This window comes from Pavona decussata, unplaced genomic scaffold, assembly GCF_977016875.1.
Source record: "Pavona decussata unplaced genomic scaffold, jaPavDecu1.1 SCAFFOLD_34, whole genome shotgun sequence".
Lineage (NCBI taxonomy): Eukaryota > Metazoa > Cnidaria > Anthozoa > Scleractinia > Agariciidae > Pavona > Pavona decussata.
Window position 1 is genome coordinate 190,584 of NW_028145457.1, and position 19,417 is coordinate 210,000.

At 40.1% G+C, this 19,417-nt stretch overlaps 3 protein-coding genes and 1 pseudogene across 3 annotated transcripts; 2 read left to right on the forward strand and 2 right to left on the reverse strand.

The window, feature by feature from the left end:
• Positions 1-392: 392 nt before the first annotated feature.
• LOC146484282 (uncharacterized) lies at positions 393-3,566 on the forward strand. Its single transcript, XM_085104858.1, has 2 exons — positions 393-477; positions 616-3,566. The coding sequence occupies exon 2, from the start codon at positions 656-658 to the stop codon at positions 2,438-2,440; it is 1,785 nt and encodes a 594-aa protein (XP_084960984.1). The 5' UTR covers positions 393-477; positions 616-655; the 3' UTR covers positions 2,441-3,566.
• A 1,945-nt stretch (positions 3,567-5,511) lies between these two features.
• Positions 5,512-7,172, reverse strand: LOC146484283 (uncharacterized; annotated as a pseudogene).
• Positions 7,173-10,810: 3,638 nt separating this feature from the next.
• Positions 10,811-13,071, forward strand: LOC146484284 (uncharacterized). The gene is made up of 2 exons (XM_085104859.1): positions 10,811-10,876; positions 11,015-13,071. The coding sequence occupies exon 2, from the start codon at positions 11,055-11,057 to the stop codon at positions 12,837-12,839; it is 1,785 nt and encodes a 594-aa protein (XP_084960985.1). The 5' UTR covers positions 10,811-10,876; positions 11,015-11,054; the 3' UTR covers positions 12,840-13,071.
• A 2,291-nt stretch (positions 13,072-15,362) lies between these two features.
• On the reverse strand, positions 15,363-16,876 carry LOC146484285 (uncharacterized). Its single transcript, XM_085104812.1, has one exon. It carries the CDS (start codon positions 16,874-16,876, stop codon positions 15,578-15,580), a length of 1,299 nt encoding a protein of 432 aa, XP_084960938.1. The 3' UTR covers positions 15,363-15,577.
• Positions 16,877-19,417: the final 2,541 nt, after the last annotated feature.

Genomic DNA, 19,417 nt, shown 5'->3' on the forward strand with positions numbered 1-19,417 from the left:
ATATTGTCAGAATAGACGGTGATCTTGTTCTTTATCTATCCCGTTTTCTGAATTTATTTATTTATTTATTTATTTATTTATTTATTTGTTTACAAGGTTGATTAATATACCTACAGTATCAATAAATTAATTTATTTATTTATTCAATCATTTAATAGAGTTACGTTTTTGGACTAAGTAGAACTACCCGCATTTGGAACTTAATATTCTGCGTGATTTGTTATATACCTAACTGAAACAAGAATAACTTGAAATCCTACAATAAGAACCTTGTCAACTCCCAGGTCCATTTTCAAACCAAAAACGAACAAACACAAATGACATGAACCAATCAGGATCATTCGCTTAACAAGAACAGGAAATTCCAAAACTGCCTTTGGTTACCAAGGCATCGCACCCTCGCGGTTTTTCGCTAGATCGTATGCAGAGTTGTGCAAACGAAGCCAAACGTAAGGATTTCGCGTTGTGGAGTACATTGTAAGTATAGTTCATATTTGATGACTACCCCTATCCCGAAAAGTTTTTTCGATCCTTTAATTCAAACGATTCGCGATTGAGTAGATTGAGTAATTGCGGTGTCTCAGTCAAGTACATTATGTGTTATGCGGCTTTCAGGAGGTGATCACATCTTCAAGACGCTGAAGACAGCTAAGATATGACAGAAATGGATGTTAAATACAAATCATTGCTGATCATAAACGAATCGACAGATGCTCATGTCACAATCAACTTCTATTTCAACCTGGATATCATTTGCTGGGTACCTCATGCATCAAACGTAATCAAGCCGAGTGACAAGTTGTCACATTCTAGTGACAAAGGATGCAAGATAGAGCTCATTGCAAGATTTGAAGATGGTAAGCAACCGAAAAAGATTCTCTTGAAACCGCGACAATGGATTGAAGACAAATTAATAAGGATCACCGATTTGCTTCAACTTGTAGAGGGTAGCCTTTCTCCAGAAGAAAAAGAAGCATGCCTTCGAAAAGTGCGCAGGGATAAAGAGTTGGGCTCACTGGATGGAGGATGCAATCTGTACAACATTTTAAGGCTGGATATGAAGGAAGTACGTGCCATGTCAAAAGAAGAACAAGATGAAGAAATCAGAAAGGCATTCCTAAGAGAATTACAGATATGGCACCGTCATTGCGATCCTGATGGTGATGATGACATCGCTCGCGAGGTGATAATGGCGTACGACATTCTGAAAGATCGAGAAAAACGTGCAAGGTACAACAACATGGCCGACTATGACAGTGGATGGCTGTCAGGAAAACGCTTCAAAGCTGTTTTTTGGCCCGAATGTGAAACTGTGGGGCAAAGATTGGCTTGGATTAAGAGAATGGCTTTGCTAGGTTTGTCTGTTGGGCTTACAGTTGGTGGAATTCTGTCGGTAGTTTTTACTGCTGGGTTCTCGACTCCATTCATAGGAGCCGCAATCGCTGGTGGTTTAAACGCTTTGAAGGAGACCATAAGTAGAGAAGCCGTTGTGGATGGTTGCGACGTTAAAAAATGGTTGGTGTCGACCGGGATTGGATATTGTCTTGCACTTCTTCCCGGTGGTGCCGCCATAGGAGTGGCTATGTTAGAGTCCGCAGCTATCTCTGTAGCTGAGCTTATTGGCATTAGAACGGCCATTGCTGCTGGGTGTGGAATTGTATCATCATTGGCCTCAGATGCAAAGAAAAAGTTTGTTAATGGAGAGGATGTCACATTGAACCAAGCAATCGGTCATGCGGCTTGCCAGGCTATAAAATTGGCTGCTGCATCATTTGCAGGCGGTACTGTTGCAAAAGCTTTGCTCAGAGCTACACAAAGTACTCAAACAGCAGCTGTAAACATTGAGGGAGCAATGGAAGAGCAGACCTCTTCACTGCCCGATCGAGTAAAAGATCTGGCTCACCGCATTCGAGTTCCGTTAGCTAAGAATGCTACAAAAGTGGCTATTGAGGCAACGGTGGACTTTGTAGAGAAGCGCTTGGACGATTCTGTGAAACATCCAAGCAATGGAGGGGACAACCTTGATCGACAAGACTGTACTCCAAGTGAGATAGAGGCGGCTTTGAATGTCATAGACACAAGCGAACCATTAGATGGAATCGTTAGGTACATTTCCAAGGGTTTGTGGTTCTCCAAAATGGTTGTCAGCTATATTCTAAATGGCAAAGAAATTACAAAAGAGAAGAAAGGAAACGGAAGTCAAATAAAAATCCCTTCCAACGCAGAAAGGATCAAAGTGAGCTTCAAAGTGTTGCGTCCACCCTATGGTGATGTTATGAAGTACGATCGTTTTGAAAGGTGCTGGTGTAAGCCCAATGAACCGCATATTTTTCATTACGATACACCGCCATTTCGCAATTTCACTATAAGTGGCCCGCTGTGGTGGGAAGCTGTGATGCGAGTCACCGATAAACACCACAAAGAAACAAAAGAAATGTAAATACTCCGCGACAGAATTGTCTCCAGCCAACCGCGAAACTAAACAAGTTAACTGAGATGACAAATTCTTATTGGTTAGAGGTCTGATATAGCTTGCAAAAAGACAGAAAAGACGACAACTCAATGAGTCGTGCCATCTATACATCAGTAGTTTTGATGCTATGTTATGTTAGTTTTTCGAATCATAAAATCTCAACCATTTCTAGGAAGGACGCATTATTTAGTATGAGCTTGTCTGAATTTCACTTTCAGATCGTTGTAAACGAACTCCCGATTTATATATAACTTTTACCGGGACACAGAATGTTGATCGTAGTGACAGATTCCTCCATCAATATATCATAAATTATACAATGAACTGTGTAAACCTCGCGTATTGATTGGTCTAGAGGAGTGTGTGATTAGAGCATAGACGCACGATTGACGTCATCGAGTGGTGTGACCGGCGAACGTGATCAGAGTCTAGAGTCCAGCGAGAGCGACTGGTCAACAAAGTTTTGCAAACTGTTTTTGCGAGTAGCGGACAAACATAAGCAAATTTTTCGCAGGAAAGGAAAACTGCGCGATAAAAAAATTGGACAAAGGCCGTAGACAGTGACCTCAACCAGGATAGGAAAGCTAGAACTTTGTTGTGACGTGAAAAGGAAGCAAATATTTGTCGAAATATGTCGCCGATAGAAATCTGGTAATGGCGAGTAATCGATCACAAATCGCAGTGAAGCGACTTACATGCTGTAATATTTTGGGGTCAGGATTTCCTTCTCGAATAAAGGTTAGTTTTGAAAATAATGTTAGTGAAATTCTTTCGGATTATACTCTAATTTAGAAGATCACAATTGCATGTGTGTAGTAGTCTAAAACTGAGTTTGCTGGAAAGTTTTTGACTCAGCTCAGGCAACGCGATGCTAGCTCACGAAATGTGTTGCAATGTCAGTTTGTTATTGTATAAAACAAATAGATTCCATTTTGCCGTGGGTGACGGTCTGTACTCTGATAACCCACAGAGGACGTCGAAACGTCATCATCACGCTACTCGCCTGCGGCTCGTAGCGTACTTCTTTGTTCTCACCACGTTTTGACATCATCTGTGCGTTATCAGAGTACAGACGCACGGCAAAATGGAATCTATTTGTTAACCAGAAGAAACGACACGTCAGGATTTGTAATCTCTACATTAATTCTGATGCCGTGTTTAGTTGAATGTATTACCAACAGAACTTTTCGGTAAAGCGGTATACACAGGAACACATATTACAGGCTGAAGTCTCGGTAGAGAGTTTTGTGTATACTGTATTAATAAACTAAATAATCAGTCAGATTCAGTTACCACGTCGTACATCGTGATTCCGAGAAAGTAAAGACAATGTGGGGTCAGTGAGGGATATCGATGAATTTGATCTTAATTTCCTGTATGTAATATGCGTTACTTTTGCTCGGATCAAAATTAATTCTCAAAGAATATTTGTTGTGACAGTCAAAAATGTGCAGGGCGCAGGCTGCACTCCAGTCGATAAAGGAATTATTTTATTTGGGCAAAACGGGTTTGTTATTAGGGTACCAAATTCTCTTAAAACTTAAGTTATCTGCAATTGCTGTCAAGAGAGGAATTTAAACACTGCTGCGCTGTGTGAGAAATGATCGAGGAATCATTTTTTCCCTGATAAAACTAGCCTGGAGGAATTCATAATTCTCGATTCATCCAACAAGACAAAATGTCTTTCTTTTGGAGTGATTATCCCCAAGTATGCGGGTGACTGACAAGGATCAAAACAATGTAAGGCTTGAGAAAAAAAATCTCAGACCACAGAGCCAAAGCAAAAACTTCAACTTTAGGAAAACAATGTCCACTTGACTGGCCATAGAAAATTCAAGCTAAAGGGGGTTATTTCTCGAAAGAAAAGTTAACGTATTCTTGTAAGCGTTACTGCACTACACGTAAACCCTTAACTATGAATATAATGACATTATACTTCTAAAAGGGCTTTATAGATAGCCTGTTCCGGATGTGTTGTGGAGAGCGAAGAAGAGATCAGATACATGCAAAAATCTTTTCCTCTTAGCCATATTTTTCTGTATAAAAAATGTTTTCTTCATAACTGATGTGGGAGTCCCCTGGTGGTGAACTTCAAAAACATGAAAATTTGCGTAAAATGAAAACGGCCTGAGGCGAACTTCCTCGTACGTACATTTCTCAGATTTGTCACGCCGGAAGTCAGTAGCATATTCTCTTAATGACAGGCATCGTAATAAAAGCCGAAAGCCTTGGACCGCATTAAACCACATTTACATCCTACATCTTTATTTCAGATAACAATACAGCATGTATCACCCAACGGTTCGTTTAGGTGGAATATCTGTACGAAAAGACATGGCCCGCCTCAGAAATTCGGACTAAATTGTGAAGAAAAACTGGGGTTTGGTGAAAAGGTAACCTCAAACTTTCGCAGCACTGAAAATAATGATCCCTTTTGTTTTCGTAGAAAAAAAATTCGGAGAATAAAGGCCCGTTTAAACGGTTTCAACATTTGCTTCCGAACATGCGTTCAACACAGTTGTTGAACCAAATGTTGGGGGCGTTTGAACAGGTCGTTCAACATTGTTGAAAGGGTAAAAAAATATTGAAAGCTTGTCGGAAGTGTGTCGAATCAAATTTAAATTTGTTTAAAATTTCATTCAACATCGATTCAACATTTTCTTTAGTTGAAAATGTTGAATGGAGTTAAAACGGTTTGAACCAACATCCGTTCAACGTTCAACGAATGTTGGGCAAATGTTCAAACCGTTTAAACGGGCCTTAATATTCCGTCTCCTATTAAACAATTTAAATTTTCAGCTAAAGAATCCGAACAGATCATACTGTGCTATCTTTCACAAATTTCCCTTTAAAGGCCATAACATTATGAAAGAATACAGGTAACAACTTTTAACAATTTTGCTTTGACGTTCTCTCTCGAGTGCCCCTGATTATTGCTAGTCAAGTTCATTTTATTTCATTTCTTTTTAAAATTTCACTTATCCAATAACAAATGTGTGGTGTAGATTTAACATTCCTACGTGACTACTGAATTCTGTGACCCGAAGCTAAAAAGATCAAAATAAATCTTCAAGAAATTGGAAATTTCGATGCCGTAGTCAAGTTCGAGACCATTTCGATAACCTTCATCAGATCACGCTTTTGTCATGTAGAAGTATAGAATAAGCTTCCTATTGGACCTTTAATACTCAGTGTTCTTTATTCAAATCATGTTAATGAAAAATGAAATCAAATTCAATTTTAGACCTTTTTGATAATATATACCTAAACAAATCTTTCTATTATTTGCATCAGCATAACCAAATTAACCCTTCGGTGTTTATGTCAGGATAGGTCCAGAGGTTATCGTTTCATTTGATGGAATATTACGACAGGCTTTTATTTAGTGTCTGGTAGTTTCAAACACGTAATCTACAAGGAACACAGAGGCACCCATGCCTAGCAAAATTCCCATCTGTAGAAACATGTAACCGATACTGGTCGCCAGTCCCTCCTCGTGTTTATTATCAGGCTTCCCCGGCGCCAGAAGCATCGTGGCTGCACACAAACCATAACCATTGATGAGACCCAGCAGACCGACTGTGAGATAAGCGACCCAGTCCGCTTGCAGCCCGGCGTAACAAGGCTCAAAATAGATCAACAAAATAGGTACGGCTATGATTAGTTGAATTAAGCAATTGCAGAGGATTGAAATCTTGTTGTAGACAATTCCGAAGATGTATTGGTAAGTTTTTCCCGATTGCATCTGCTACCGAATAACAGCCAAAGAGAATTACGACAAACCAACCTGTCTGGTCGCTGGACGGGGAAGCTTTAGTTGTGGGTTCAGCGCTGTTGTTCAGGCGAAATGAAGATAACTTGGACACGTGTTGTGCTGAAGACGAGCAGTTGTAGTTGCCATGAAACTGTGAGGTAATGCCTGGGAACAAGGAATTGGAGATTAACAGCGTCAAGCAGAGTGTGGCAAGCGCTGCCCAGTTCTTCCTTATGACCGTTTTACGAGATGTGTGCGTGAATTCCAATCTCGTTAACAGTGGTGAGGTTTCGCCGGCGTTCAGACTTCTCGTGTTTTGATCTCTAACGTACGTTCGTTGCACGGTTATAAAACAGCACGCCACGAGAATGATGAGGTCCACCAAAGCCACATACAAGTAACCACTGAGGCGAAAACCCTGTTCCCTGTTTCTGATATGTTCAAACGACCCTTTGGAGATACAGCGGAGCACAAATGTCGCTGCAAACGCGCACACACCTCCAGACTAAGCTGCGTGGATACCAACCTTTGGAAAATGCTTTCCAACGAAACTGTACAAAGCGCCTCCCCCAACATTTTGGACCACTGTTGCCACGAAAATTACACCCAGAATAACGCCAAAACGTACAGGTGGTGATACAACGTTCGTAAGAGGTACAATAACGACTTCTACGAGCAATAAAACCGCCGAGATGATCTGCGTGATGACTAACACCGTCAGGTGGTTTGTTTTCGGTTGGAAAATCACCGTCAAGATTGCTCCTAATGTCGCCCCAACTCCAACGGTGGCACCAATGTACACTTCGGGTTTGTAGTTTTCCGGGAAGAAGTATCTGAAATAATCAACGGCATTAAAACTGAAGAAAACGGCACTTTGAACTGAGGCACCGAGAAACCAGCATGTCAAGTAAATCTTCCAGGGTATAGCCATTCTATTGAAGAGCGGTTTGCACTGTAGAAAATTCCTACGTGCGAATGACTCGGACGGGTTATTGTTTCACTAAAGTGTAAACTCGTGAACCCTTGGAAACAGTGCAATCAAGTGATCACTCAAAACCTTCTTTCATCAAGTTGATAACGTCATGGTTATAATGAACCAGTATTGCAGAGAAATGATAAGCCAACCGGAAATTTAGGTTTCTTGGAATGAAGTTTGTTAGTCATTCACTAAACATTCCAGAACTTTTGGTTTCTGTAACACAATTTGGATTTGCTCAGTCGGTAAAATTCCCTGCTAATGTTAAGCCACAACGGGGGAGGCCGGGTACAGGCATGACATTTAAACCTAGATTATATTTGCCGTTCAAGTACTCCACTGCGGGGCATTTGCAGATGGTAAAAAGGGTCACTTAAATGTCGGTTCTATCAATACAAATTTTAATTAACGCGAAGCCCATTCTGTTAATCACTTTCTGGAGACAGCACAAGTAACACCGTTTTTAATACTGTACTGAGTGGCGGTATAAACAGATTGGGACTGGGGTACAACGACTAAAACATCCCGCGTGGACGCCTTCAGGCGTCTTGTCCCTAAAACTTGTTCTTTAGTACTGGGGAATTATCTTGCTAGCAAACAACTTTTTCGTTGAATATGATCTCTTTAAAGAAAAGATCAGATGAAGTGTGTAGTTTTCTTTTATTAATTGCAAATTGTACTCCACTTACTGTCACGTTACTTCTTTCTGGTTTGGTTTTCGTTTAGTCACAAACAATGTTAAAGACGTATTGTAGAAAAATGTAAATAATTCTGATACATTTAAAGTAAAACGTGGGGCCCAGAGACGAACATTAAGAAGGAAAGTTCTTTGACACGGTATTGGATGAACCGTGTCATGGTTTACGCATATTTTTCCAGGGCCCCACTCTCTATAAAAGCTGTATTACGCTAGATAAGGTTCTCCTTGTTTTCTTGGTAAAGAAATAAATTGTACGCGTTTTACTGAAGGCCTCCCGAGGCAATGCACACAGTTCTATCAGGTTGTAGCTGGGTGCATTTTCTCTCTGTGTTAGTCCTGTGGTTGGGTCTACGTCGCGCGGTTAAAAATGGCGAGTGCAGATTTAGAAACCCCTTCCTACACGATAAGTTACACAGTCCGTACAAGATACTTAGATTATTAAGCATCAAAGATATCATTTCTACCGTCCATAGCAACGACCTGGTATACTGCACATGAAGAAACATGAAAAAAAAAATGAAAAAAAAGAGGAATAAAGCGACCACCAAAAGGAGCCTAAAATCCTAAATTGTTACTCAATGGTCCCGTGATGTCGATGTTTTTTGTTTTTCTTTCATCCTCCTTTCAATCCCGTTTTACTGGTCCATCATTTTGTGTATATATGCTGCGGTATTTCAGCGTTGTGGTAGTCAGGTTCAGTAACGTATGGCTTGCAGTTGTGATTTTGCATTTCCTCTGCTGTAGGCCTCTGGTGTGGATGTATGGGCGTATGGTTATTCTTTCAAATTGTGACTTTTCTTTTAGCGTCACGAACAAACGACAAAATATTGTAATACGAAATGAAGGAGGTCCGAAAGCCGGCAGACGTTGATAGACATTTGAAGGCTGGTAAATAAAACAGTATGATTTTCCAGGGATGAAGCGATATTCCGCCCATCCAAAGAGTGGAGGAGAAGCCAGAGATGTTGATACTAACCAAACAGTGGCTCCGTAAAGCAGTGCTTTTCTCTTCGTTAAGGATTTGCTGCAAATGTTCCACTTGACGATGTAAAAATATTGGCTGATGGCGATCTTGGGCTGGCGCAGAAGCTTTTCTTAAGAGATTTCTTTTTAAATTCCGAATTCCGTAAATCATTTTCATTGCTGTTTGTCTGTTCCGCATTGATCTTTTGTCCAGTGTGTTGTCATTTATTCGTTACATCGGGGTAGATTTTACATTTGGGCTTCCGGATTGTGTTCGTTATAATGGGGACTTCGTTATATCGACGTTCTGTTTACATACATTTTACTGTAACTTTGGCCGGGCCGAAGAAAATTGTTCGTTATACCGAGTACTTCGTTATACAGAGGCAGCAAGTTTTGGCCGCCATGTTGGAGGGCCAACACATGCCCGCCAACATGGCGGCAATAATAAATTTTCATAATTTGTTCAAAAACCAGACTGTCTAAAAAAATCTCTCTCTCTTAACTATTTGGGTTCTACCTAAACTTTGATGTGCTCTTTCTCTTTCTGTTATTGTCGGTATTTCAACTCATTGTTTAGGGGTCGTGGCCACCGATATGAATCGGGCCCACAATCCACCTGTTCCAAATCTGAAAAGGATTCTCATGAAACACTGACATTTTTAAATTACCTGGGCTCACTCTATTCTACAGGAGGAAAAACTGGAAAAGAAGATTCAATTGTCTTCACCAATTGAACCCCAATCTTAATTAATAAATCACAAAGATAAGGACTTGCCTATTTTGACAGAATTCTCCTGCCGAGAAAGAGCATTCTAAGAAAGTCCTGACTCAGATTTTCACGAAATGGTCTTCTTATGAAACTGAACATCGTGTGGTATAACCAGACATGGCTTGAAAGGTCTTAATTCTACTCTTCCAAAACATCAAAAAAGGACTATAAAGAGCTAACGCAAAAGATGAAGAGTTTAATATTTCAACAGCATTGTGAGCCATTCCTCAAGTTAAAGGGGAAGTTTCACGAGAATTTGATGTCATTTGAAAACTCAAAAACGTTTGTCTGTCAACGGAAACAATAAAATAATTGTCTTGTTTTGTTATAAATTTTCACTCCAGTGCAATTAAACTGTTGATTAGCTACTCTGGCCAGAGACAGAGTAGGTCGGAATTGATTGAAGGCTAATTTTTTTCAAGTTCTTGCATTTTTGTTTCCAAAATGCGCTAGAACAGATCACGAGATGTTCCTTTCAAGAATTGAGTTGATTTCTTTCCTCTCGTTGTTCTAGAATTATTTTGTAGCTAAGTTAAGGTGTTATTTCACCATTTTTAAGAAAAGAGGTCGAAAACACCATGATACTTCTCCTTTAAGTGGACTAAACTTTATAGCGGTGTTTTCTGAGAAATACGATCTGATTTCCTAAAAATTCTCAGAAATTGCTTAATATTCCAAACTGTTTAGCTCAAAAACCAAAATTGCCTTCATTGCCTAGAGGTGCCCGGTATATTAATGAGATGCGAGCGCATTTGGAGTATTTCTGTTTAGGTATATTGTCAGAATAGACGGTGATCTTGTTCTTTATCTATCCCGTTTTCTGAATTTATTTATTTATTTATTTGTTTACAAGGTTGATTAATATACCTACAGTATCAATAAATTAATTAATTTATTTATTTATTCAATCATTTAATAGAATTACGTTTTTGGACTAAGTAGAACTACCCGCATTTGGAACTTAATATTCTGCGTGATTTGTTATATACCTAACTGAAACAAGAATAACTTGAAATCCTACAATAAGAACCTTGTCAACTCCCAGGTCCATTTTCAAACCAAAAACGAACAAACACAAATGACATGAACCAATCAGGATCATTCGCTTAACAAGAACAGGAAATTCCAAAACTGCCTTTGGTTACCAAGGCATCGCACCCTCGCGGTTTTTCGCTAGATCGTATGCAGAGTTGTGCAAACGAAGCCAAACGTAAGGATTTCGCGTTGTGGAGTACATTGTAAGTATAGTACATATTTGATGACTACCCCTATCCCGAAAAGTTATTTCGATCCTTTAATTCAAACGATTCGCGATTGGGTAGATTGAGTAATTGCGGTGTCTCAGTCAAGTACATTATGTGTTATGCAGCTTTCAGGAGGTGATCACATCTTCAAGACCCTGAAGACGGCTAAGATATGACAGAAATGGATGATAAATACAAATCATTGCTGATCATAAACGAATCGACTGATGCTCATGTCACAATCAACTTCTATTTCAACCTGCATATCATCTGCTGGGTACCTCATGCATCAAACGTAATCAAGCCGAGTGACAAGTTGTCGCATTCTAGTGACAAAGGATGCAAGATAGAGCTCATTGCAAGATTTGAAGATGTTAAGCAACCGAAAAAGATTCTCTTGAAAGCGCGACAATGGATTGAAGACAAATTAATAAGGATCACCGATTCGCTTCAACTGGTAGAGGGTAGCCTTTCTCCAGAAGAAAAAGAAGCATGCCTTCGAAAAGTGCGCAGGGATAAAGAGTTGGGCTCACTGGATGGAGGATGCAATCTTTGCAACATTTTAAGGCTGGATATGAAGGAAGTACGTGCCATGTCAAAAGAAGAACAAGATGAAGAAATCAGAAAGGCATTCCTAAGAGAATTACAGATATGGCACCGTCATTGCGATCCTGATGGTGATGATGACATCGCTCGCGAGGTGATAATGGCGTACGACATTCTGAAAGATCGAGAAAAACGTGCAAGGTACAACAACATGGCCGACTACGACAGTGGATGGCTGTCAGGGAAACGCTTCAAAGCTGTTTTTTGGCCCGAATGTGAAACTGTGGGGCAAAGATTGGCTTGGATTAAGAGAATGGCTTTGCTGGGTTTGTCTGTTGGGATTACAGTTGGTGGAATTCTGTCGATAGTTTTGACTGCCGGGTTCTCGACTCCACTCATTGGAGCCTCAATCGCTGGTGGCTTAAACGCTTTGAAGGAGACCATAAGTAGAGAAGCCGTTGTGGATGGATGCGACGTTAAAAAATGGCTGCTGTCGACAGGGATTGGATATTGCCTTGCATTTCTTCCCGGTGGTGCCGCCATGGGAGTGGTTATGTTAGAGTCCGCAGCTATCTCTGTAGCTGAGCTTATTGGCATTAGAACGGCCATTGCTGCTGGGTGTGGAGTTGTATCATCATTGGCCTCAGATGCAAAGAAAAAGTTTGTTTATGGAGAGGATGTCACATTGAACCAAGCAATCGGTCATGCGGCTTGCCAGGCTGTAGCGTTTGCTTCTGCATCATTTGCAGGCGGTGCTGTTGCAAAGGCTGTGCTCACAGCTACACAAAGTACTCAAACAGCAGCTGCAAACATTGAGGGAGCAATTGAAGAACAGGTCTCATCACTGTGCGATCGAGTAAAAGGTCTGGCTCACCGCATTCCAGGTCCGTTAGTTAAGAATGTTACAGAAGTGGCTATTGAGAAAACGGCGGAGTTTGTAGAGAAGCGCTTAGACGATTCTGTGAAAAATCCAAGCTCTGGAGGGGACAACCTTAATCGACAAGACTGTACTCCAAGTGAGACAGAGGCGGTTTTGAATTTCACAGACACAAGCAGACGAATAGATGGAATCATCAGATACATTTCCAAGGGTTTCTGGTTCTCCAAAATGGTTGTCAGCTATATTCTAAACGGCGAAGAAATTACAAAAGAGAAGAGAGGAAACGGAAGTCAAATAAAAATCCCTTCCGACGCTCGAAGGATCAAGGTGAACTTTAAAGTGTGGCGTCCACGCTGGTGTGATGTTATGAAGTACGATCGTTTTGAAAGGTGCTGGTGTAAGCCCAATGAACCGCATATTTTTCATTACGATACTCCACTAATTCGCACGTTCACTATAAGTGGCCCTCTGTGGTGGGAAGCTGTGATGGAAGTCATCGATCAGCACCACAAAGAAACAAAAGAAATGTAAATACTCCACGACAGAATTGTCTCCAGTCAACAGCGAAACTAAAAAAGTTAACTGAAATGACAAATTCTTATTGGTTAGAGGTCTGATATAGCTTGCAAAAAGACGACAACTCAGTGAGTCGTGTCATCTATACATCAGTAATTTTGATGCTATGTTATGTTATGTTATGTTAGTTTTTCGAACCATAAAATCTCAACCATTTCTAGGAAAAACGCATTATACCTTGTTTGAATTTCAATTTCATCTTTTGTAGGTCACGCGTTCATATTAGAGTTTTTATTCGGTGGTAATCCACCATACTTTCCAAAGGGAATGCAATGCAATTATTAAAGATTGAAAATTAATGATAGATCGTTTGAATATCGTGAATAGAAAGTAAGTATATATGTTAATCTATATTGCCAGGTTTTGCATGACAATAGTACGACGCGATAAAGGAACTGGAGGTTCAACAGTTTCTCGGAATAGTGACATACATATCAATATATCATAAACGAGAAGAAACGGCACGTCAGGATTTGTAATCTCTACATTAATACTGATGCCGTGTTTAGCTGAATCAATGTACCAACAGCAGAATACCTTTCGGTAAAGCGGTATATACAGGAATAACATGCATATTACAGGCTGAAGTCTCGGTAGAGAGTTTTGTGTATACTGTATTAATGAACTAAATAATTAGTCAGATTCAGTTGCCGTGTCGTGCATCGTGATTCCGAGAAAGTAAAGACGATGTGGGGTCAGTGAGGGATATCGATGAATCCTGTATTTAATATGCGTTACTTTTGCTCGGGTCAAAATTAATTCTCAAAGAATATTTGTTGTGACAGTCAAAATTGTGCAGGGCGACTGCACTCCAGTCGATAAAGAAATTATTTTATTTGGGCAAAACGGGTTTTTTATTAGGGTACCAAATTCTTTTAAAACTTAAGTTACCTGCAATTGCTGTCAAGGGAGGAATTTAAACACTCCTGCGCTGTGTGAGAAATGATCCAGGAAACATTTATTTCCTGATAAAACTAGCCTGAAGGAATTCATAATTCTCGATTAATTAGTGATTATCCCAAAGTATCTGAAGTATGCGGGTAACTGACAAGGATCAAAACAATGTAAGGCTTGAGAATAAAAATCTAAGACCAAAGGGCCAAAGCAAAAACTTCAACTTTAGGAAAACAATGTCGACTTGACTGGCCATAGAAAATTCAAGCTAAGGGGGGTTGTTTCTCGAAAGAAAAGTAAACGTATTCTCGTAAACGTTGCTACACTACACGTAAACCATTAACTATGAATATAATGACATTATACTTCTAAAAGTGCTCTATAGATAGCCTGTTCCGAATGTGTTGTGGAGAGCGAAGAAGAGATCAGATTCATGCAAAAACCTTTTCCTTTTAGCCATATTTTTCTGTATAAAAAATGTTTTCTTCATAACTGATGTGAGAGTCCCCCAGTAGTGAACTTCAAAAACGTGAAAATTTGCGTAAACTGATGAAAACGGTCTGAGGCGAACTTCCTCGTACGTACATTTCTCACGCCGGAAGTCACTAGCATATTCTCTAAATGACTTTTGACAGGCATCGTGATAAAAGCCGAAAGCCTTGGACCGCATTAAACCACATTTACATCCTACATCTTTATTTCAGATAACAATACAGCATGTATCACCCAACCGGGTTCATTTAGGTGGAATATCTGTACGAAAAGACATGACCCGCCTCAGAAATTCCGACTAAATTGTGAAGAAAAACTGGGGTTTAGTGAAAAGGTAACCTCAAACTTTCGCAACACTGAAAACAATGATCCCTTTCGTTTTCGTAGAAAAAAAATTCGGAGAATAAAGGCCCGTTTAAACGGTTTCAACATTTGCTTCCGAACATGTGTTCAACACAGTTGTTGAACCAAATGTCGGGGGCGTTTGAACAGGTCGTTCAACATTGTCGAAAGGGTAAAAAAATATTGAAAGCTTGTCGAAAGTGTGTCGAATCAAATTTAAATTGGTTTAAAGTTTCATTCAACATCGATTCAACATTTTCTTTGTTCTCGAAAATGTTGAATGGTATTGAAACCGTTTGCCCAACATCCGTTCAACTTTTGTTGGACGAATGTCGTGCAAATGTTAAAACCGTTTAAACGAGCCTTAAGATTCCGTCTCCTATTAAACAATCTAAATTTTCAGCTTAAGAATCCGAAGAGATCATACTGTGCTATCTCTCACAAATTTCCCTTTAAAGGTCGTAACATTATGTAAGAATACAGGAAACAACTTTTAACAATTTTGCTTTGACGTTCACATCGAGTGTCCCTGATTATTGCTAGTCAAGTTCATTTTATTTCATTTCCTTTCCATTTCATGGAAAGGAGAGGGATACGTCTAGCGTGACTACTCAATTCCATGACTCGAAGCCAAGAAGATCAAAATAAATATTCAAGAAATTGGAAATTTTGATGCCGTAGACAAGTTGTAGTCCATTTCGATAACCTTGATCAGATCACGCTCTTGTCATGTAGAAGTATAGAATAAGCTTCTTATTGGACCTTTAATACTCAGTGTTCTTTATTCAAATCATGTTAATGAAAAATGAAATCAAATTCAATTTTAGGCCTTTTTGATAATATATACCTAAACAAATCTTTCTATTATTTGCATCAGCATAACCAAATTAACCCTTCGGTGTTTATGTCAGGATAGGTCCAGAGGCTATCGTTTCATTTGATGGAATATTACAACAGGCTTTTATTTAGTGTCTGGTAGTTTCAAACACGTAATCTACAAGGAACACAGAGGCGCCCATGCCCAGCAAAATTCCCATCTGTAGAAACATGTAACCGATACTGGTCGCCAGTCCCTCCTCGTGTTTATTATCTAGCTTCCCCGGCGCCAGAAGCATCATGGCTGCACACAAACCATAACCATTGATGAGACCCAGCAGACCGACTGTGAGATAAGCGACCCAGTCCGCTTGCAGCCCGGCGTGACAAGGCTCAAAATAGATCAACAAAATAGGTACGGCTATGATTAGTTGAACTAGGCAATTGCAGAGGATTGAAATGTTGTTGTAGATAATTCCGAAGATTGGTAAGTTTTTCCCAATAGCGTCTGCCACCGAATAACAGCCAAAGAGAATTACTACAAACCAACCTGTCTGGTCGCTGGATGGGGAAGCTTTAGTTGTGGGTTCAGCGCTGCTGTTCAGGCGAAATGAAGATAACTTGGACACGTGTTGTGCTGAAGACGAGCAGTTGTAGTTGCCATGAAACTGTGAGGTAATGCCTGGGAACAAGGAATTGGAGATTAACAGCGTCAAGCAGAGTGTGGCAAGCGCCGCCCAGTTCTTCCTTATGACCGTTTTACGAGATGTGTGCGTGAATTCCAATCTCGTTAACAGTGGTGAGTTTTCGCCGGCGTTCAGACTTCTCGTGTTTCGATCTTTAACGTACGTTCGTAGCACGGTTATAAAACAGCACGCCACGAGAATGATGAGGTCCACCAAAGCCACATACAAGTAACCACTGAGGCGAAAACCCTGATCCCTGTTTCTGAGATGTTCAAACGACCCTTTGGAGATACAGCGGAGCACAAATGTCGCTGCAAACGCGCACACACCTCCAGACTGAGCTGCGTGGATACCAACCTTTGGAAAATGCTTTCCAACGAAACTGTACAAAGCGCCTCCCCCAACATTTTGAACCACTGTTGCCACGAAAATTACACCCAGAATAACGCCAAAACGTACAGGTGGTGATATAGCGTTCGTAAGAGGTACAATAACGACTTCTACGAGCAATAAAACCGCCGAGATGATCTGCGTGATGACTAACACCGTCAAGTGGTTTGTTTTCGGTTGGAAAATCACCGTCAAGATTGCTCCTAATGTCGCCCCAACTCCAACGGTGGCACCAATGTACACTTCGGGTTTGTAGTTTTCCGGGAAGAAGTATCTGAAATAATCAACGGCATTAAAACTGAAGAAAACGGCACTTTGAACTAAAACACCGAGAAACCAGCATGTCAAGTAAATCTTCCAGGGTATAGCCATTCTATTGAAGAGCGGTTTGCACTGTAGAAAATTCCTACGTGCGAATGACTCGGACAGGTTATTATTTCACTAAAGTGTAAACTCGTGAACTCTTGGAAACAGTGCAATCATGTGATCACTCAAAACCTTCTTTCATCAAGTTGATAACGTCATGGTTATAATGAACCAGTATTGCAGAGAATCATAAGCCAACTGGAAATTTAGGTTTCTTGGAATGAACGTTTGTTAGTCATTTACAAAACATTCCAGAACTTTTTGTTTCTGCAACACAATTTGGATTTGCTCAGCCGGTAAAATTCCCTGCTAATGTTAAGCCACAACGGGGGAGGCCGGGTACAGGCAGGGCATTTAAACCTAGATTATATTTGCCGTTCAAGTACTCCACTGCGGGGCATTTGGAGAGGGTAAAAAGGGTCACTTAAATGTCGGTTCTATCAATATAAATTTTAATTAACGCGAAGCCCGTTCTGTTAATCATTTTCTGGAGACAGTACAAGTAACACAGTTTTTAATACCGTACTGAGTGTTTGTACGTATAAACAGATTGGGACTGTGGTACATCGACTAAAACATCCCGTGTGGACGCCTTCAGGCGTCTTGTCCCTAAAACTTGTTCTTTAGTACTAGGGAATTATCTTGCTAGCACACAACTTTTTCGTTGAATATGATCTCTTTAAAGAAAAGATCAGATGAAGTGTGCGGTTTTCTTTTATTAATTGCAAATTGTACTCCACTTACTGTCACGTTACTTCTTTCTGGTTTGGTTTTCGTTTAGTCACAAACAATGTTAAAGACGTATTTTAGAAAAATGTAAATAATTCTGATACATTTAAAGTAAAATGTGGGGCCCAGAGACGAACATTAAGAAGGAAAGTTCATTTAACACGGTATTGGATGAACCGTGTCATGGTTTACGCATATTTTTCCAGGGCCCCACTCTCTATAAAAGCTGTATTACGCTAGATAAGGTTCTCCTTGTTTTCTTCGTAAAGAAATAAATTGTAGGCCTTAAACTGAAGGCCTCCCGAGGCAATGCACTCAGTTCTATCACGTCTTTCCCCGCTTCCAGGTTGTAGCTGGGTACATTTTCTCTCTGTGTTAGTCCTGTGGTTGCGTCTACGTCGCGCGGTTAAAAATGGCAAGTACAGATTTAGAAACCCCTTCCTACACGATAAGTTACACAGTCCGTACAAGATACTTAGATTATTAAGCATCAAAGATATCATTTCTACCGTCCATAGCAACGACCTGGTATACTGCACATGAAGAAACATGAAAAACAAAAAAAGAGGAATAAAGCGACCACCAAAAGGAGCCTAAAATCCTAAATTATTACTGAATGGTCCCGTGATGTCGATGTTTTTTGTTTTTCTTTCATCCTCCTTTTACTGGTCCATCATTTTGTGTATATACGCCTGTGGCATTTCAGCGTTGTGGTAGTCAGGCCCAATAATGTTTGGCTTGCAGTTGTGATTTTGCAATTCCTCTTTTGTAGGCCTCTGGTGTGGGTGTGTGGGTGTGTGGGTGTATGGTTATTCTTTCAAATTGTGACTTTTCTTTTAGCGTCACGAACAAACGACATAATATTGTAATACGAAATGAAGGAGGTCCGAAAGTCGGCAGACGTTGATAGACTAGTAAATAAATGGTAGGCTAGTAAATAAAACCATGGTTTTCCAGGGATGAAACGATATTCCGCCCATCCAACGAGTGGAGGAGAAGCCAGAGATGTCGACACTGACCAGACCGTGGCTCCGTAAAGCAGTGCTTTTCTCTTCGTAAAGGATTTTCTGCAAATGTTCCACTTGACGATGTAAAAATATCGGCTGATGCCGATCTTGGGCTGGCGCAGAAGCTTCTTCAGAAATTTCTTTTAAAATGTGTTACATCTTGAAGAAATAAAATTTTGCAAACTAAGATCAAGAGAACGTTTAAAATATTATTTGGTATTGTTCACAAAAATAAGTATAGCCTACATTATTTTTTCTCAGTGCGCGAGCGAGCCGAATTCCATAAATCACTTTCATCGCTGTTTGTCTGTTCCGCATTCATCTTTTGTCGTGTGTTGTCATTTATTCGTTATATCGGGGTAGATTTTACATTTGGGCTTCTGGATTGTGTTCGTTATAATGGAGACTTCATTATATCGATTCGTTATATCGACGTTCTGTCAATCTCGTACCCAGAGTCTTCAGGCTTTTTGGTCAGCGGGGCAACGCCGGGAAGTGTTTGCATACATTTTACTATAACTATAGCCGAAAGTCTCTCCCTTAACTTAAATTTTGATTTGCTCTTTCTCTTTCTGATATCGTCGGTATTTCAACTCATTGTTTAGGGGTCGTGGGCAAGATATGAATAGGCCCCACAATCCAGCTGTTCCAAATCTGAAAAGGATTCTAATGAAACACTGGCATTTAATTACCTGGCCTCGCTCTATCCTACAGGAGGAAAATCTGGAAAAAGAAGATTAAATAGTCTGCACCAATTGAACTGCAATCTTAATAAATAAATCACAAAGATAAGCACATGCTTATTTGACGG